This window comes from Sphaerodactylus townsendi, linkage group LG04, assembly GCF_021028975.2.
Source record: "Sphaerodactylus townsendi isolate TG3544 linkage group LG04, MPM_Stown_v2.3, whole genome shotgun sequence".
Taxonomy (NCBI): domain Eukaryota; kingdom Metazoa; phylum Chordata; class Lepidosauria; order Squamata; family Sphaerodactylidae; genus Sphaerodactylus; species Sphaerodactylus townsendi.
This window is the reverse complement of record NC_059428.1, coordinates 73,694,629-73,715,437: the sequence shown is the minus strand read 5'-3', so window position 1 is coordinate 73,715,437 and position 20,809 is coordinate 73,694,629. Positions and strand designations below refer to the sequence as shown.

Below are 20,809 nucleotides of genomic sequence, written 5' to 3'. Positions count from 1 at the left end.
CTGCAGCCTTTCCTCAAAATGAAACAATCCATAACCTGCGCATGCGCGGACACCCAAAAGCAAATAATTCATCAGACAGACCCTCCCACCGTTGTCAGTCCCCAAGCCGTCCCCCTCCCTTTGTCAAGTACATGTCAAGCTCTCTAATTGCATTGGAACACAGAGGAGATCCTTCAGACTTTCATTAGTCCCTCCCTTGTCAATCTGACAGCAGAACCCGCCTATCTCTTTATGTACGGCCTGTGGAAAAATATTTAAGCGCGCGAGGGGGGTGAGAAGGGGGGATCCCTCCCTGGTGTTTCGATTGGTAAAGTTTTCTGCTACTGTGTGAGAACAGCCCCATCTCCGGCCGTCGACCACTTTTCATCTGCGCATGCTTGATACTCTCTCGCCAAAGAGAGCGTTTCGAAGACAACAGATCGTTTAGTTTTTGAATGGCTAATGTGGCCATCACTCAAATTCGAAGTCCTGCCTTCTACGAGGGCAACCTTCTTTCAAGTGAGTCCCATGACCCACCTTAGGACGTATAGACGGTAGGAGCACGTGGGATTGTCTTTGCTGGCGTTATCATTGGTCCGAGGGCTTTCTTACGTAGTAGGCCCGCCTTTTCCCCCAGTTCCTCATTATATGTGAATGGGTAGTTGTCTTGTCAATCAGAGCCAGAGGCCGGCTGAAGTTGAAGGCTGGGAGCAGCATACTTCCTTTTTCGCCTGATTTTGGCTAGGTTGCCAGTAGCAGTGATGTCGGGGCTGAGGGGCACCGGGCTGGCGCTTTGTGCGGTAGCGGCGCTTGTGGCAGGTAAAGCTCTCGATCTGCCGGGGTGCTCCACAGCGATTACCGCAGGCTCAGTCGGTAGTGATCCTTGTCCGTTAGACCTTTCGCGGGTGAATGAAGGAGGGGATAGGGGTAATCTAGTCGCGGGCGGTCAAGGCGCGGAGCTCGGGGTGGAGGCTGTGATGTGGATCCCCCCCTCAGTGGAAACCCACAGGTGAGGGGAGTGGGGCTGCATCCCTGTTGGTAGTAATAGGTTGGGAGGTCAATAGGCAGAGGCTTAAATGCTGGGGGTGGGGAGGAATACGGGAAGTTCTGGCATCTGGTGAAACCGTTTTGCAGTTATGGTCTGTCATCGTTCATTTGTTTCGGTTGTAATTTGTCTTCAGTTTTTGTTTCTCATGGCGGTATTAGAAATTGTAACGTGAGCCATTTTGGGTTCTTCCGATTATCTTGGCAACCAGTATGGCATCTCTAAGAGTAAAAATAAAGGGAGCTGTTAAGTATATAACAACTTAGGGTATATAACCACTTAATAGCAGCTTAAAAGCAGCGTTAAAAGCAGAACAGGCATTGAATTTACAGTAAGTAAAGCTGTTTGGTGCCTGTGCATTCCAGTCTTTTACTCCATGTAGGTTCTCCAGTATACTGCTTGCACTAATGTGAAATGTGGTATCGGTTAGCCAAGATAGCTGCTATGGGGCAGTTTTGTATAAATAATCACCTTTAAAAAATGGAAGGGACCTATGGATGGCTGCAAAATTTTACTGAAAAGGAGGGAGAGGCTGCTTGCTTTGGGCTATTTTTCTGGTAACATCATACCATATCCTTGCTGCTGCTGCTGCAGGTACGAGGAAAAATACTTACTGGTATGTTGTTGAAGGCTTTCGCGGCCGGAATCATTAGGATGCTGTGGGTTTTTTGGACTGTATGGCGGTGTTCCAGTAATATTTTCTCCTGACGTTTTGCCTGCATTTGTGGCTGGCCACCGGCAAAACGTTAGGAGAAAATACTACTGGAATACATACAACCCAGAAAACCCACAACATCCTACTTACCAGTATACTCCCTCCCCCACCCTTAGTGCAAAAGCAGCAAAAGAGTTGAACAGCTCATTCAGCTTGCCCTCCTTTAATTCAAATTGGCATTCTCTTAATCTGCTTTTTCTCACTGTTGAGAAGATATAAAACTTTTAGGTTACCCCTTAGTCTCTCAGTAGTAGAGGAACCATTATGGAGAATAGCAGTGACTGCAACCAGTCCTAGCTTGCACTTTTTGAGTTCTGCTTCTGCTAGTGTAGTGTATTTTCATATGTGCAGACCGTTAAGAGCAGAACTGTTGAATTGGAAGGAGGCTGTCTTGTATGTGGTGAAGATTGTTGTCTAAGTGAGAACAAGTTCCCTTTTAAATTCTTGGATTAATTCATTCCTATGATCTACACAACAAGCTGGTTTAGCCATATTCTGGCTGCTATCAATCTCATGGTACTGCACAAGAAATTATCTCTGTTTCTTTCCATTGTTATCAGTATTGTAAAAGTTAATAGATATACATTTCCAATGTGGTGGCTCCTACCTCTATCCTATGACATCTCTGAGCAAAAAAAAATTAGTACTTCACCTTTCCTTTTAAAGGCTCAAGTTTGAAGACTTCCTTTTGTCAGTGCCACTGAGGTCAGAGGGAGTCTCCTTATGCTGGGGGAGGGCTATCTGGAGGAGTTGGATCCATGCCATTGTCTTTCCATTAAGAGAATGACTATGAAAAGTCTGTAAAGGATGTTATCACCTGATAATTGGTCAAGATGGCAGCTGCTGGAACAGAGTGCTCTAAAGATTAAAGTAGCAAGTGCTGCTTTTCTTACCATAAATTGTTGGGTAGATGTTGCTGTCTTGAGTTTAGTGATGAGGAAGCACATTCTGCTTTGGTTTCTCTGTTTTAGGTTGATATTGCATCAAATATTTGGATGGAATTACACTGGGAAAATTGTCTGGTTCTTTTACAGCCTGCTGCAAATATAAGTTTTCTCTATCAGGGAGAAAATATGATAAGCTTCAGATTATATATACAAAGATCCCAAGACTAGTGGAGTAGTTTAATTAAGTTTCACTTTAATTTTTACAGCTTGCACCTCCTTCCTTACACTTAGCTCCTTGTGCAGATCTATTCCACTCCAAACAATATTTTTTATTGAACTTCTCAAAACTTAGCACTTAAGAGGTAAGGGGCTGAGTTTATGTACAAAGATTTGCAAAGGAGCAATGGGATTAAGATCTTTTCTCAGCTCTGTATGTTTAATTTATAGTATTTTTGCCATGAAGAAGAGGCATCTTGTCTCTGCAGACACAAATTCACAGTTTTGAGAAGTGCAAAACCAAGCATCTATGATAATATTTTCTAGGTTGAAAAAATTGCCATAAATAATCTTACAGAAACCTCTGGAAGAGTATAATGCAATTCATTTAGCAAAAACTTTTTAAACATTGCCTGAATATATAGGCTCATGCTACATAATTAAAAAAACTAATCTATGTGTCATGATGAATAACCTTTGGACTAAACAGAAAAAAGTGTCTTTAAATTGATTCCCCCCCCCCCTCAAAAATCATTTTATTTAAAGTCTGAGTAAAATTTTAAAAATCTAATTTAAAAAAATCATTTATTTTTATCCACCCTGTTTATTTGTATCTGTTGAACATTCATCTGTCTTAAGCTGTATAAAGATTTTTAAAAGTCTCGTCTTTGAGGGTAAGTACAGCTACCATAATCTACCCTATTAACATGATAAGATTCACCTTAAATGCTGTACTTGAGCTACTCTATCCTGAGTCAGCTGCAGTTCAATAGTTTGAAAGTGGATTTTGCTATTCTGCACAGTAAAATTCAGCTTCAAAGTGCATTGAAAGTGCATTATTCTGCGTGTGCGGAAGGGGCCATAGCTCCCAAGCTGTTAATCTGGTGATTGGCGAGTATGTCCCCACTCCCCTTTTACTGGTACAGAGAAGCTGCACCGAAACAAGATTGCAGTTTTAGGAAAGTAATCTTGAATCACTTCCTTCATCTATATTCTAATGACCTGAGGGGTAGAAAATATTTACAGATGCCATACTGGTGATGTAAATGTAGAAGGGCACATGTTTACAGTCAATATCTGCTTTGTTTTTATATAATCTTACTACTTTCAAGGTTAACTTGCTTAGAACAAATGAAGGAGACTGTGGTAGCTGGAGAACTGAGCCTACTGGAAGTTCTTGGTGTCAGTCTGATAGTATAATTCTGTTGTCAGAATCCTGGGCCAAATACAAACCTATCAGAGTTGCTAGCTACCAGTTTCCAGAGTCAGAGGTAATGAGGTGTATACGGATCCCCAGCATGGTGCCATGGTGCCTGCAGAAACACTTTTTTTAGGAAGTAGGTGAGGCCAAGTAGAGCTTTTACCCAGCAGGACTTCTGATTGACTGTTGGATATTTCATTGGCTGCACACATTTTTTAATTTGCCTTGGCAGCAGCTACAACTGCAGCACAAGAATCTACACTGTGTTCGTGAAGTTAAGCTGTGGCGGTCATTTTATGGCTGGCTTTATGGCAGGGGCCATTTTGTTGCTGCTCCCACCATGCCATGTTAGAATTCCAAATGTCCCTGCAGCCTCAAAAGGGTTGGAGACCCCAGGTATGGGGGATAGCAGTAGAACTGGACATGCCAAGTTGTGGTTGTTACTGGGTTTTTTTTAAGTTGTGATTCAAGTGCTAGCTTGCTGATCTGACATTAAATTCCCTGGATGGGAATGGAGGGAGCCTTCCCTAACATCCAATCCATGCAGTATGTGCAAGGTGCCCTTTCAGTATCCTTGTGCCAGTGCTTCCTTTCTAGTTTCTGTGCAGGACAGCTTTGCTAGGAAAGAGCCTGAAAATTGCTTGAAACTGGATTGATCTGCTTCCATATTTAGTCATCCGTTCTGGTATCTTTCCATTCCATTAGTGCCTGCTTTAGTAGTGACATAGTATAATCTTGTAGGTAAAAGAGAACTCAAGTTCAAATGATGTTTTCTGTAAATGTTGTCTAACCATGCATCAGAATGGTATAGTAGAATGTCAAGTACTAGAATGGGCTGGAGGTAAGAAAGTGTTTTTTTTAAAAAAAATATGTTCCTGTATTTGAACCTTACTATAAATAGAAAATAAGCATAACAGGCAACATGTAGGGGTGAGCCCGCGAACCCAGCAGAACCGTAGAAAGAGCGCCTGGAATGCCGGTGCCAGCTACGGCCTTCTGGGCGCACACGCTCCCCCAACCCCCGCTCCCCCGTGAGTCATGGGTCATGAACTGCCTGACTCGCGGTCACCAGGTGTCCCATACAAAGGGACAAAAGGGCCCTTGCCCTCAGGTGAGGATTAGACCCAGACGCGGATGCTTCCTCCTGCACGTAGCAGCCTGATGAGATCATGCATCACATGATGATCTCCCGCTCTCCCGACCTCCCGCCTGTCCGACCCCTTTACACGCCCCTAGTGAAACCCTAATAAAAGGTGCAAGGGACGAGCACACGGCAGAGTTGCCAGGATCACGGGATCCCGCGCTTCCTGTTGCTGGCTCTCTCCACCAGATGATATCTCCGCGTCTCGTCTCGTCCTTGCGGCTTTGCGGGCACGACTTCAGCAACAGACATTTTAGTCTGATAAAGTTGTTTTCACTGTGCAGACAGATTAATTTTTACATACAGGAATGTTGAAAATTAGATTTCCCTCGCCTGTAATCTGAAGTGATAGTCTTATTCTGCAGCTTGCTGAAGATCAGCAAAAGGATTCTGTGCATGTTATTTCTTAAAAAGTAATTTTACCAGGCTTTTCTTTCTATTTCAGGTGTTTTTGCTAATGAATTTAATGTATTACGATCTCCTGAGTCAGTCATTTTCCGTCAGGGAAGCTGGCCGATACCTGGAGAACGAATTCCAGACCTGGCTGCATTATCCATGGGCTTCTCTATTGAGGAAGTATGTAGTTCATTGTGTCTCTCTTCAGTCACAGTAATCGTCACTACTTTTTATGATTAAAGTTGTGTATCTCATCACACTGTGCTGTTTGGGGAGTGGATTTTGCTTATGTGAAACATGTTTAGCCAAATCATATTTATTACAGTTTTATCTTTTGTTGCCCCTGCAACTGAAATTGGTCTCCACTGGGTATCATATTTGCTATATGTAGGATTACATATATTTTTATTCTCAAAACAACCCTTTGAGAATGGGTGAGTCACACACTCTAAGGAGCAGCAGTGGCATAATGGTTAAGAGCAGGTGCACTCCAATCTGGAGAACCGGGTTTGATTCCCTGCTCTGCCACTTGAGCTATGGAGGCTTATCTGGGGAACTAGATTAGCCTGTGTACTCCAACACACACCAGCTGGGTGACCTTGGGCTTGTCACAGCTTCTCAGAGCTCTCTCAGCCCCACCTAACTCACAGGGTGTTTGTTGTGAGGGGGGAAGGGCAAGGAGATTGTAAGCCCCTTTGAGTCTCCTACAGGAGAGAAAGGGAAGCTATCAATCAAAACTCTTCTTCCTCTTCTTCTTCTCCTCCTCCTTCATTATTATAGATTGGAAATAGGTTTTTCATTTGAGCCTAACTTGCATTGTTCCTTTTTCTTCTGCCATTTCTTTTTAAAAGCTTAATGTGAAGCACAACCTCTGTTTGATTATAGGACCTAGCCTGGCCTGGCCTTGCAGTGGGTAATCTCTTCCGACGTCCTCGAGCTACGGTTCTGGTCACAGTAACAGGGATAGATAAGTTGACGCTACCTGAGAATAGTATCTCTTACCCAGTTGAGAATGTAAGTACTAAAATGCTGCAGATGAAGTTGTTTTTCTGTTTGCTTCTATCTGTGTACACATATAAAAGAGTTTTTATAAAGCAATACTTGTTCACTTCTTTTGCACTGAATGCTTCAATTCTGTGTGCCAATTTATAGCTAAGTTGCAAACTTTGGTGGAAAACCACAAGGCACTGAGATCTATGTATTGACTTTTGAAAAGCTTGGGTTTTTTTGTAAATCTGTACTGAAGCCTCTTATCTTCTGTGTGAAAAGGCACTGTGAGGCTTCATTGTTGATACCTCCTGTTCTTGCAAGTTTGTAAAAACTGCTTGGGTTAGAAAGTACATTAAATTTCCCTCTGTGACCAGTCACCTCTACAGGATCCCCAGAAGAAATATTGGTTCATATTTCCATAAATATCATCTGCTTGTCTCTTGCAGAGGTAATCCTGTTTGGCAAGGCAAAGAAAATCTATAATCCCCCCAATTCTTTATAAGTATCAGAATTCTTAAAAACGACTGGAGCAATCCAGTCTCGTCCATATGTATTGCTGCATTTAGTGGATTATTTTGGCCCACTGCTAGTCCTGCCCCCCACCCTCCCCCTGCCCCAAACACCAAGCCCCAAACACCAAATGGTAGCCCAGCTTTACCATCTTCAAAACAAAACTGCTGTCAGTTAAGACTTCCTAAAGCAAAAAAAGTTGGGACAGCCCATTAAAAAGAAACCAACATGTAGTCAGGAGGCAGGAAGTCCAAAGTCTTCATTGAAGAAAAGTGCTAAAATGATGCTAAAAATACACGTTGATGCATCTTCATCTTTAATGCAGTTCTTTTAACCGTAACTGTAGAATTACATGTTTCTGTAACTTTCGGGGAACTAGCTAGTGTAGTTTTTGCATATAGATACCCTTACTACAATTAAAGCAGAATTGGTTTTTCAGAAGTGGCTGATGACTGAATATGGTTGTATATAATGCATAAACAATTAGGCAGATGTACAATGTTCTCATTTCCATAAACTGGCATTTTATATTGTTCTAGACAGTTCCTTTCAACCTGGATAGTGTTGCAAATACCATTCATACCTTGTTTTCTGAGGAAACCCCTGTAGTAGTGCAGCTTGCTCCTAGTGAAGAGGTAAGTACCAATTCCTTTCTGAAAGCACTTGACCCAAGTTAAAATGTTAAATCATTCTGCATAACTTTAAAAAAATCCTATAAAAGTTATATTGTTTGAAATGAGTTGCTTGTTCTGAATGTCTGTTCTCAAAGCCATTTAGTATGAATGCACTGTTGTATTGTACAATTTTTTTTCAGAGAGTATACATGGTAGGAAAGGCAAACTCTGTGTTTGAGGACCTTTCGGTCACACAGCGACAGCTTCGGAATAGATTATTCCAGGATAATTCCATTCTGGCTTCTCTACCCCTCAATTCTCTGAGCAGAAACAATGAAGTAAGATATGACTACATATTGGACGTGAATTTTCTTTTAAAATCCACACGTGTTCTTTATTTAAAATTCTTACCTCTGTTCTCATTTTGCAGAATGAAATTTTCAGAGGGTGGGGGTTTCTTCTGCACCATCTGTCACTGTTTTATCCATTGTCAAGTATTAGGTATATATGACTAATGTTTCTGTCTTCATTGTGAGGACCCGTTGGCATTATTAGCAAGGATAGTTGCTTAACTTCCAGCTATGCACAGTGCAGAGCGTTCCCACTGATTTAATTCAGTCATATCAGTCAGACATGAACATTTCAAGGTATGATTTAATCGTAACTGAAATCCATTTGTCACTGACTTAGTAATTAAATGATTAGTTGGTAAACAGAAGTGTGATGATGTTGGCTCCAATGCCAGATGTGAGAATTAATTTACTAACAGAACATATAAACTTACTTGGACTCTTCACCGTGAATTAAAAGTTGTCATTTGATTCCTGTGAAAAATAAGTATATTCTTTCCTTAGGTGGATCTGCTATTTCTGTCAGAATTACAAATCCTGCAAGATATCACAAGCTTGGTAAGCAAAGGCTCTGTTTAAAAAAAAACAAAACCATTTAATTTGACTGTGGGATTGACAGCTGGCACCCCACTGGCAGAATCTGGACAAAAGAAGGCTGCCATTTGGCCCCAGGCTCAGTAGCAGTAGATGCTATGTAATTTTCCAAACGTGTTAACTTTTCAGGCCAGCTGGCTGAGAAAACTTTGAACTGGAAAGAAGAAACAACATGTATAGTTTCTGAATAAATGATATTTCCAAATGAACAGCTGTAGAATACAGACATCCTGGTAGATACTAGTTTGGCTGTCAAGCAGCAAGATTATTTTATTTGTTAATCATAATCCACCTTTTTTACTGGGATGCAAGGTAGATTGCACAGGGTAAATTAATACAATCAATAGGATGATTCATCTAGTAAGCAATGTAAATAGGACTAGGAAGTGCAGAAACCTGAAGCGGAGCTGCAGTTTAAAAGTTCATATTTATGCTTTATTTAAATAATGCAGAATGTGGTATGTCAGAAGAAACAGTGCATTTTCCTGGACTGACTGTTACCATGCAACCTTATTATCTTTATAACAATGCCCTCCTGAACAATTCTGTTTTATGCAGCTTGCTTTCGTAGGAGCGGGAAGGCTTTCCTGGCCTCCTCAGGCAGGCTATTGCATAGAGTGGGGCCACTACAAAGATGGCGCATGTATGGACAATTGTACAGATTTTGTCCATCTGCAGATTTTTCTGCAAAACAGCTTTTCCTCAGATCCATACACATCTGTTTCAGCTGTTCATAATCCCACTCTCCTGATTTAAGTATCCACAGATGGGGCTATGTTGAGGATCAGAGACATTAATGATAGTAAGTTCTGGCACTCTCTTCAACATCCCCTACAACCTACAATAGGGTTCTAACATGCAAATCTGTCAATTAAGAGCACAACTAATAATTTAACCAGTTGGCAGGCCTAATTAAAAGTGGTAATTTCCCCCACCAGTGCCCCAAAACGGGTCATATCGTCCCTTTCATATTAGTATGCCAAAAAGTGCACACCATGTTACAGTTTGAAATATATTCATACTTTAAATTTTCCATTCGCAAATTTGTCTGTGAATTAGACAAATGAATACATTTCTCCAGAATGTAAAAAAGGTTTTTTAATTGAAAATATGCTTTTCATTTTGACATTTTTCTCATTCCCCCTCCTTATTTTTCCCACTCCTGTCTCAAGCTTTCCAGGCACAAGCATTTAGCAAAGGATCATTCACCAGACCTGTACTCCTTGGAACTTTCTGGGTTGGAAGAAATTGGTAAGCGGTATGGAGAGGACTCTCAGCAGTTTAAGGATGCCTCTCAAATTCTTGCAGACTCACTGCAAAAGGTAAATGGAAATGGTTAAATGAAGGATTTGCTGGGTAACAGAAGCACTGGTCAAGCAAGGGAATGTTTTCCTTTTCCCACGACCTGACTGAATGCTTCCTCCTTCATTAACAGATTGTGTAATAGTAGGTTGGGTCTAACCATCTTTTTTTTGTTGGTGACAAGGAAGGAAGCATTCTTTGACTACCCACTAGATCTGAGTATGTAAAAACCAGGTGAGAGGATGTGGTAAATAGGGATAGATATCAGTGGATGAAAGGTCAAATCAAAATCTGTAGTCCTGGTGGACCTTAATAATGCATTTGTAAGTGACTGGTAGATCACCGTTACTTGAGGAAGAAGTATACACAATGTTGGAAGAATCTGTTTTGTCTGTTCTGTCTGGTTGGGTATTTATAAATTAACAACTGCAAACAACAGAAGACAATCAGATTACTCTGGGCACATGTTTTTGAAGGAATTCCAGGCTTTCCGACGCCATCGAGGTGATTGCTCCCCGGCATCCTCTACACTGCCGCGCTAGGCTCTCTCCATGGTACACCGAGGAGCTACGCCGTATGAAACGGGAGCTTAGACGACTAGAGCGAATGTGGAGGAAGTCTCGTGACAAAGCTGCGCGAACATCTTATAGGACGTTTATGAAGGCCTATGAGATGGCGACGAAGGGGGCAAAGAGAGATTACTTTTCCTCCTCTCTTGCATCTGCTAGCTCTCGCCCAGCCCAATTGTTTCGCATTATTCGATCTTTGTCCTCGTTAAATGAGGGCTCTAAACATCCCCAGTTGGCTCTTGGCTGTGAGGGCTTTATGAGCATCTTTGCGGATAAAGTCACGTCGCTCCACCATGACCTTCCTGCCACCCTTGATACAATTAGCGAACTGGAGTGTAGGGATGGAGCCCGCGAACCCAGCAGAACCGTAGATAGAGCGCTTGGAATGCCAGTGCCAGCTACGGCCTTCTGGGCGCACACGCTCCCCCACCCCCCAGTCCCCCGTGAGTCACAGGTCATGAGATGCCTGACTCACGGTCACCAGGTGTCCCAGACAAAGGGACAAAGGGGCTCTTGCCCCCAGGTGTGGATTGGACCCAGACACGGACGCTTCCTCCCGCACGTAGGCAGCCCCATGATGTTATGTGTCATATGATATTCTCCCGCCTATGGGTCCGCCCATATTGCCTCCCCTATTGTAAACCCTAATAAAAGGTGCCAGGGCCCAGCACACGGGAGAGTTGCTAGGATCACGGAATCCCGCGCTTCCTGCTGCTGGCGCTCTCCACCAGATGATATCTCCGCGTCTCGCCTCTCCCTGGTGATCCTCGCGGGCATGTCTTCACTGGAGGCTCCGTGGCCGTCTTCAGGTCCTTATTTGGACCAGTTTTCCCTGCTCGCCAAGGCCAGTGTTGACAGGGTCCTGGCTGCTTTTAGACCTACTACCTTCCCTCTGGATCCGTGCCCCTCGTGGCTGATTAAAACCTGCCGTGAGGAGTTATGGCCTCACCTGTTGAATATCATCAATTGCTCCCGTGAGCAAGGAGTGTTTCCTGGTGGGCTGAAGGAGGCAGTGGTCCGCCCACTCTTGAAAAGACCATCCTTAGATCCTAGTGATCTGGCCAATTACCGCCCCGTTTCGAATCTTTCGTTTCTGGGGAAGGTAATTGAGAGAGTGGTGTTGGAGCAGCTTCAGGGCTTCCTGGAGGACACATCGGCCCTTGATCCCTTCCAGTCCAGCTTCTGTGCTGGGCATGGGACAGAGATTGTCCTTGTTGCCGTCACAGATACGCTCCGTGCTCAGCTTGACCGAGGCGGATCGGCGCTGCTGGTGCTCTTGGATCTTACCACAGCGTTTGATGTGGTCAATCACAATCTTTTGTGCGGGGTGCGGGGCACTGCCCTTCAGTGGCTTGCCTCGTTTCTCCGGGAGCGAAGTCAGCAAGTGTGGTGCGGGGACCAGGCCTCCCTGCGGCGCCCACTTACTTGTGGTGTGCCTCAGGGAGCTTTGTTGTCCCCGCTGTTAATTAACATCTATATGCAACCCCTTGCTCGGCTGGTACAGAGCTTTGTGCTGATCTGTCATCAATATGCTGATGACACTCAGCTCATTCTGTTGATGGAGGCGGGGACGGCCGCCGCCCCTGCAGCTCTACAGCATTGTCTGGAGGCGGTTGCTGGTTGGTTGAATCAGAGCAGGTTAAAACTTAATCCAATGAAGACGGAGGTCCTTTGGCTGGGCCGTGAAGGGGGGGCTGGGGGTTTTCAGCCATGGGTGCTGGAGGGGGTCTCTTTGACATCAACCCCTTCCGTTCGCAACCTGGGCATCCACCTGGATTTGTCTCTTTCCATGGAGACCCAGGTGGCACATATAACCCGGGTTGCTTTCTTCCATCTCCGCCAAGCCTGGCGACTGGCCCCCTATCTCTCCCAGACCGACCTGGCCACGGTGATCCATGCAACAGTCACCTCCAGGCTGGATTATTATAATTCGCTCTACGCGGGCCTTCCCTTGCGGCTGATCCAGAAACTGAAGCTGGTCCAAAATGCGGCAGCTCGCCTTCTCACAGGGGTCTCAGTCAGAGACCATATCACCCCCATGTTGTGCCGCCTGCATTGGCTCCCAGTGGAATTCCAGATCGTCTTCAAGGTGTTGGTTTTGACCTTTAAGTCCCTTTACTGCCAGGGGCCCTCATATCTACGGGACCGTCTCACCCCATATGTCCCGAGTCGCGTCCTCTGATCAGCGGAGGCGAATCGGTTGGTGGTTCCCGGGCCCTCCATGATGCGGCTGGCCTCCACGCGGGCCAGGGCATTTACTGCCCTGGCCCCTGCCTGGTGGAACACTCTTCCTCCAGCAGTTAGGGCCCTAAGGGACTTCAGAGAGTTCCGCAGGGCCTGCAAAATTGTGTTGTTCCATCGGGCTTTTGGGGGGGCCGGCCACTGAGCCCACCCCTCTTTTGTTGCCCACGCACTGGCTATATATCTGACCATCTGCCTACCCCCGCCCACCCAGGGTTTGTCCACTGGGGTTTGAGCCCAGACGCCTTTTATTATCATTCTTTTTTGTAGGTTACTGCTGCTATAGTTTTAATAGTTTTAAGGTTTTGTATGGTTTTAATTGGGGCTATTCTATTTGTTTTATTGTCTTGTTATTTGCTATTGTACACCGCCCTGAGCCCTTTGGGGGTAGGGCGGTTTATCAAATCGAATTTAAAAAATATATTGTAGCCACATACGCTGAAGAAGTGAAGAGGGTTGCAGTAACACCTTATAAGCAAGATCCCTTGTAAAAATCTTACAATGAAAGAAGAAGAAGAAGAGTTTGGATTTATATCCCCCCCTTTCTCTCCTGTAGGAGACTCAAAGGGGCTTACAATCTCCTTGCCCTTCCCCCCTCACAACAAACACCCTGTGAGGTAGGTGGGGCTGAGAGAGCTCCGAGAAGCTGTGACTTGCCCAAGGTCACCCAGCTGGCGTGTGTGGGAGTGCACAGGCTAATCTGAATTCCCCAGATAAGCCTCCACAGCTCAGGCGGCAGAGCTGGGAATCAAACCTGGTTCCTCCAGATTAGATACATGAGCTCTTAACCTCCTACGCCACTGCTGCTCCTTGAATCATTTCCTTAAAAATACTGTGCTCCTTGTCACCTAACAGTGTTAAAATGTTTTTAAGAAAGCCTCACGATTTACAGTTCTCTTTTCTTTGCTTAGGAGAAACTCACTGTGCTTCACTGGTGCTTTTGTAGCAGCACTTTTTCATGTTGCACAAGACTTCTATGAGAGGAAAACCAAACTGGGAAACTTCTCTGCACTTTCTTGCTTAAAGTCCAGCGTCACCAATCCTGAACTGAGAATAGGGGGCCTGGAGACATGCAGAATAATGCACATTCGATCCACTTCCACAATTGTTTGAAAGTGGATTTTGCTATTCCGCACAGTAAAATCTAGCTTCAAAGTGGATTGAAAGTGCATTATTCTGCAGGTGCGGAAGGGATCAATGTGATAATCCCACACTACCTCTTAAAATTGTAGCTTAGAGACAGTTTTCCTGATTGTTCATTTTTTCTTCAAGTATTTTCCAGATTGTATTTGTGGCCTGTCTCATTGTAATGGAGGCAGGGCTTCAGTCCTGATGGGCAGACTATTCTATCTACAGATTGCTGAGGCACATTAACAGATCTAGAAATGAACAGAGCTTAAGAGGGTCCCACACTGCTCTTGTCAGTTGCAACTAAATGGTACACCTTCTGTCACATGATCTGTCTTCTCTTAATGCCATACTTCATAGAGTTTTAAACTTTTCAGTTTGCAGATAAGATGTACAATCTCTATGGTGGCAGTGCAGTGGTGGAAGTTATGACTGTGAAGACCTATGACACACCTTTTGTGAGGAAGTCACGATCTATCTTGGAAACCTCAAAGGTTCGTATAACCGTTTAATCTTAATGCAGCTTTCCACTTCAGTCCAGAATTCTATTCTGCATTTTAGAGGCATATCCAAGTAAGTTATTCAAAATGCAGTATGGCAATAATAAAGTATCTACATCATTCCTTGAGCTTCCTTGGTCTCTTCCCTTTCCCAGCCTTCCTTTTAAGAACTTTTAAGTTATTTTTAAAGTTATTTTGAAGATATCTGAGTGTGGTTGCTTCAGTTTTAATGTGAAGCAAGGTTTATTCAGCAGAAATTTCATAAAATAACAGGCTCTTACATCTAATCTACTTACCTGTTTTCTAAAATTTTAATCTACAGGCACACAATTGCAATACATGCACTTGCTGTGCAACTTTTTCTGAAGTGATTTTCAAATCAGAATGAGCCAACTGTCATTCTCTAAAATTAAAATATTTGGGCTAGTCTAACTTTCAAACTCTTTTGCCACTGTAGTTTTAAACTTCTCCTATGAATACTAGAAATGTCATTAAGAAGTCATAAATTTCAGAATAGTAATTCCTGAAGTACGTTGTCCACTGCCAGTGTTGAAGGGAGGGGAAAAAGTGCTCAGCACACAAACTGCCTGCACTCCCCCCAACACGTCCACACACACACACACACACACACACACACACACACACACACACACACACACACACACACACACACACACACACACACACACACACACACACACACACACACCCCCCGTGCCTGCAATGGCGGCGCCCTGGGTGAGCCGCCCCAGATGTCCCCATTGCAGCTCCACCTCTGCCCACTGCTGATGGGGAAGAGTCGTTTCATTAGAAATGTACACTGGTTGCAACTGTAAACTTGGACAAAGCGCAGTTTGTATTTACCCAGAACATTTTGTGTATTTCTTGGGGGCAATCTGTATTTTTCTGTCTGAATATTAAATAATAGTTTTTTTTCTTCTCTTGCCATAGACCATCCCTGAAAATCAATATAACATAGGATATCCATACAACTTTAACTATGCTGTGGTCTTCAACATATGTCTGTGGATCATGATAGCCCTGATCATAGCTGTGATTGTCATTTCCTACAACCTCTGGAATATGGATCCAGGCTACGACAGCATCATTTACAGGATGACCAACCAGAAGATCAGGATGGATTAAGCACCAGCTAATTGAAATCTAAGGAAGACTAACAGTGCAACCCAGAACAGAATTACTTCAGTCTAGGCCACTGACTTCAATTGACTTAAGAGTGGAGTAACTCTTTTCTGGATTGCACTAGAAGTCTCCTTTCAATTCAACCATCTCTGTGAAGTTTTGTTAATTTGAACAGTCAGTTGGCAAAGCTGGGAAGTGCAATGGTTGTGAAAGTATGATCTACTTGCAATGCACTGAAAGTAAGTTAGCAACTTGTTTCATGTTAAATTCCTTACACCGAGAGTTTAGGATGTTGAGCCAATGTTAGGTACTGAATTAATTGTGAATGTTCAGTGTAAATACTTTGGACTGCGTGTATGAATCTTTACTATATAAGGTCCTTTGGTGGAATGCCTTGTTTTAAAATCTGGGTTCTGTGTTTATACTTGTGAGCTACCGTATACAAACTTTGAATAAAGTGAACATTTATGTGAAAATTTCATGCAGAAGTTACCCAGAATAAGGAAAAACATAAGCAGTGATACAAGTTACTGCCTAGTTGCAATGGGATGAATTATTTTAGAGAAGATTTCATTAGTAAGCTTAGCTTTATTAATATCTTATTCTATGCAGAGGACAATTTGAGAGTGACTATGGACTGTCAAAAAGACACTGCCATCCTGTTAAGTGTTCATCTAGTCTAAACCTGTTGAAATAGGCTTGAAGTAGATGAACTCGGTCTACAATTGCAATGAGGCGCAGATGTGAACTTGATTGCACATTTGTTAAGGTGCATGGTGCTTGTAGCAGTCATGTGTCAGATATCCACAAATGTTGTAGTGTGGAAAGTAAGCTGTTTTGTGAAAGTAAGCAAACATAGTTTCTCAATGCAAATTGAAGGTTGTATATACTTGCAGAATTGAGTGCATATGCAAGTCACTCAGTCATTTTTCGTATACTGATAAATATCCAGAGCTGGATAGCCTCAGCTAGCTGATATGAGAAGCCAAGCAGGGGCAGCCATGGTTTGTTTGAGGATGGGAGATCACTAAGGCAATGGCAAACCACTGCTGAAGTCTGTTGCCTTGAAAAGTCCCTGTGAGGTCACTATGGTAGCTGTGACTTACACACTTCACAGACACAGGCTAATACCACCAGTAGTCCCTGAATGAATAAATTTTAAAGTAGATCCACCTCAGGGTTCTGAAGCAACGTAGTTTCTTCCAAGAAAGTTAAGTATTGTAAACTGCACAGCAACCCTGTGCATTACTTTTTATCTAACGGTGTGATATTTCCTATGTCCCTCAGCATGTTGCAACACAGTCCATGTCATGTTGACCTTGACAATTAAAAGCTGCTTCAATATGAAACACTGAATGGGTAACCTAGAACTATCATTGTTAATTTAATATATATTTCATATTGTAGAGCGATAGGTGTAAACTTTGTTACATATACAACTTGGGCTTTGGCTTGATACAGACTATCAACACTACTAAAAGAAGGGATTTTTTGATTTAACAAAAATGTCACCTTTACTCAACCATTGTCTGATATTGTGTTCTTGCAGAAATATGAGATTTGCTCCCCACTGCTAATTTAATGACATACAATAAATACATGATTATCTCCTGGTTATAGTGGGGCTATTATGGTATTCATGTTCTCAAAGCAAACATCATTTATTTTGTAAGCCCGTTCTAGTATGCTTAAACTCTTATTTTCATAGAGAAACAGGAACTTTATTTCTGAATTGCTTAGTGTAACAACAAAACATGGGACACCCAGCAGAAAAACTCCTCTGCCATTAAGCTGGTGTGGCCCTCAGATGAGAGGGAAGAAAGTGTGAGAACTGAGGAAGAATGCACAAAAACCTAGGAATAATTTATTACCTACATTGAAAAGATCTATAGAAAATTGTGTGAGAGTGTAATAATGGAATGAGCACATGTGTAAGATGACTCTGAACCATTTAGTCCAATTGAAATTAATGCACTAACTGTTATCTCTGAATTGTGGAAGACCAAATACTGTTAGGATAGGTCAGGTGGTGGGTTTGCTAAACTTGAGTCTTAAGCATCAGCAATAGTAGAATGAAGTAAAGATCTGACCACATTAGGCTTTGTAGCACCATTGTGACATAGACCACTTGTCACTGATCAGCTATGCTGCTGGAAATTTTAAAATTTGGGCATATTAAGAGCTTGCTTATCCTGTGTCTTTTAGGGTCCATATTTTTGTGTGCCTGTTCCCATTTACAATGCATTATAAAATGTCTTCAAATTGATGTGAAATAATCTTTGTTACCTGTATCTGATGGCTATTCTCAGTTACTGCTTTTAGTCCCTCATTTATTAGAATGGTTCGATTCCTAAATAATTTAAAATAGTGGCTTATTAGGAAATATATTCTTGTATAGTAATAGTGAAAACAGCATAAGCTCTAAATAGAGCAAGACCCCATCCCACCTTTGTTATGGCCTTTGGTGACAATGAGGAACAGCTGAGGTATTCCAGCACTTCCCTGAAATGAGCCGGAGGTTCAGTTCTTAATCCTGTTATGTTCTTCAGACAGTGAAAGAACACCCTAATGCACAATTGTCAGTACAAGGCCACTTTCTGCACGTTAGCCATTGTGCTGTAGGAAGGACTAAGGAGACAAGGATTCATTTGTTCTGTCAAGAAATTTGATGGATGATTGGACCAGCCTCCCTCTAACATACCTCATGGCAGTTGCAAAGGCTGAAGGGAAAAAGGTGAGAAAAAACGTTCACTATAAGCTCAAAACCAATATGCAAAGATTTGTATTTGCATACTTCCAATATGCAGAGCAATTCCAATAGTTTATTGCTTATTTCCTGTAACAGATGTGTTCCACTTTCCAACTGCCAAGGCCAAGCAGGTACAAAAAAAAATTGTGTGCCTGCCTGTTTCTTACTTAGAGCTGCAGTAAGCAATCCTGAAAGTGTAATTATCAAATAAGCAAGCCTCATTATCAAATAAATAATCCAGAGACATGTAACTGCTATGACAGTAAATTAGACTGACAGCCAGCTCCCTCGGTGTTCTTCATTCTTAAAGGAAATTTTGGACAAGTCCTGAGGTAACAGTTCACTTTTGCATTTGGCTGTCCCTGAGCCCCTCCTCAGTGGGACAGAGCAAGGCTTAGTGCTGCGGGTGTATGGGGCAACTATAGCATTAGAACTCATTTGATGGAAGAGGCGGCAATATCTTGAAGCACTCAAAGCAGTACTTCAGAACAGCTTAGTTCACAAGACATTTTATATAGAAATCAAACATGAATAAAACAGAAAAAGGTAAGTCATGGACTAAACAGACAAGTAGATTGGGGTGCTATGTGGTTTCCGGGCTGTATGGCCTTGTTCTAGCAGCATTTTCTCCTGATGTTTTGCCTGTGTCTGTGGCTGGCATCTTCAGAGGATCTGATAGTTGGAAAGGAAAGCAAGTGGAGTATATATACCTGTGAGTAAAGGTCAATAGGTGAGGGCATCTGAATAGGAGTGGCCTGGCAAGAGAGTAACAATGAAGTGTAGCATGTGAGTAACAATGGAGATAGCAAAGTCAATAGGTGAGGCATCTGAATAGAAGTAGTCTGGCCTTTGTTCCCTTTGATTGTCTATAGTTATCCTGTGTCTTTGTGGAGCTGATTAGTCACTGTCTTGACTCTAGTGTTTTTCATTAAGAGAACCACTGACCACATAGGAAAACTGATGAAGAAGCATAACCTACAAACAATCTACAGACCCACTAAGAAAATTCAACAAATGCTACGTTCAGCAAAGGATAGGAAGGATCCTCTAGCTACTGCAGGAGTCTACCGCATACCATGTAGCTGTGGACAAATCTACATAGGAACCACCAAATGCAGTGCTCAGACACAAATCAAAGAACACGAAAGGCACTGCAGACTATTTCAGCCAGAAAAATCAGCAATAGCAGAACACACAATAAACCAACCTGGACACAGAATATTATTTGAAAACACAGAAATTCTGGACCACTCTGACAACCACTACGTCAGACTACACAGAGAAGCCATTGAAATCCACAAGCACATGGACAATTTCAACAGAAAGGAAGAAACCATGAAAATGAACAGAATTTGGCTGCCAGTTTTGAAAAACACTAGAGTCAAGACCAGGGGTAGGGAACCTGCGGCTCTCCAGATGTTCAGGAACTACAATTCCCATCAGCCTCTGTCAGCATGGCCAATTGGCCATGCTGGTGAACTGATGGGAATATGGATTCCTGGTATCGGAAAACATTCTAGTCAAATTTAGTGACTAATCAGCTCCACAAAGACATAAGATAACTATAGACAATCAAAGGGAACAAAGGTCAGACTACTTCTATTCAGATGCCTCACCTATTGACCTTGCTATCTCCATTGTTACTCACATGCTACACTTCATTGTTACTCTCTTGCCAGGCCACTCCTATTCAGATGCCCTCACCTGTTGACCTTTACTCACAGGTATATATACTCCACTTGCTTTCCTTTCCAACTATCAGACCCTCTGAAGATGCCAGCTGCAGATGCAGGAGAAACGTCAGGAGAAAATGCTGCTAGAACACGGCCATACAGCCCGGAAACCACACAGCACCCCAGTGATTCCAGCCGTGAAAGCCTTCGACAAGACAAGTAGATTGTAGATCAGGTCAAGCCTGAACTCTCTACAAGCTAAAATGATTTTAAAAAATGATACTTCAGTCACATTATGAGAAGAGTCACTGGAGAAGACAAGGATCATTCTAGGAAAAGCTGAAGGCAGCAGAAAAAGGAAGACACAACATGAGATGGACTGACTCAATCAAGGAAGCCAGAGCCCTCAGTCTGCATGACCTGAGCAAGGCTGCTAATAATAGGATGTTTGGAGTACACTGAATCATAGGCTGACCATAAGTCAGCAGCAACTTGAGAGTACTGAACACACATACAAAACACAATCACAATTTTACTGAGCATGCTGCTGATCAACCTCCATTTTGTTTGAAACATACATTATTAAAAATCAATGCAGCAAAGCAAAACAAACCAGACAGCATTATACAAAAAGATTCCTTGCTAGCTGTAGCTTTTGGGAAGTGGGGGTGGGTTACTGGGTTGTATTCTGAGTATACTATGAACATTTTTAACACAAGAAAATCTTACAACAGAGTCATCTCTAAGTATTCCTGAGGAATCATGTATACTGAGACTTCAAAGGGCATACAGTCATTAAATCAGGGCTTGGACAGATTTATGGAGAAGAAGTCGATCTCTGGCTACCAATCTTGATCCTCCTTGAT

General features: G+C 42.8%; 1 protein-coding gene across 1 annotated transcript; it reads left to right on the top strand.

The window, feature by feature from the left end:
* The first annotated feature begins 643 nt into the window (after positions 1–643).
* On the top strand, positions 644–17,138 carry ATP6AP2 (ATPase H+ transporting accessory protein 2). Its single transcript, XM_048493281.1, has 9 exons — positions 644–798; positions 5,630–5,760; positions 6,466–6,594; positions 7,620–7,715; positions 7,895–8,032; positions 8,549–8,602; positions 9,811–9,960; positions 14,256–14,372; positions 15,330–17,138. The coding sequence occupies exons 1-9, from the start codon at positions 741–743 to the stop codon at positions 15,522–15,524; spliced, it is 1,068 nt and encodes a 355-aa protein (XP_048349238.1). The 5' UTR covers positions 644–740; the 3' UTR covers positions 15,525–17,138.
* The last annotated feature ends 3,671 nt before the right edge of the window (positions 17,139–20,809 follow it).

What these genes read in the sequence shown, in the direction of transcription:
- ATP6AP2 (XM_048493281.1), top strand. Translation starts at nt 741, where the DNA reads ATGTCGGGGCTGAGGGGCACCGGGCTGGCGCTTTGTGCGGTAGCGGCG. An exon ending in TGCAAGATATCACAAGCTTG is followed by an intron (nt 8,603 to 9,810) that starts GTAAGCAAAGGC and finishes TCCTGTCTCAAG; the next exon opens with CTTTCCAGGCACAAGCATTT. An exon ending in CTATCTTGGAAACCTCAAAG is followed by an intron (nt 14,373 to 15,329) that starts GTTCGTATAACC and finishes CTCTTGCCATAG; the next exon opens with ACCATCCCTGAAAATCAATA.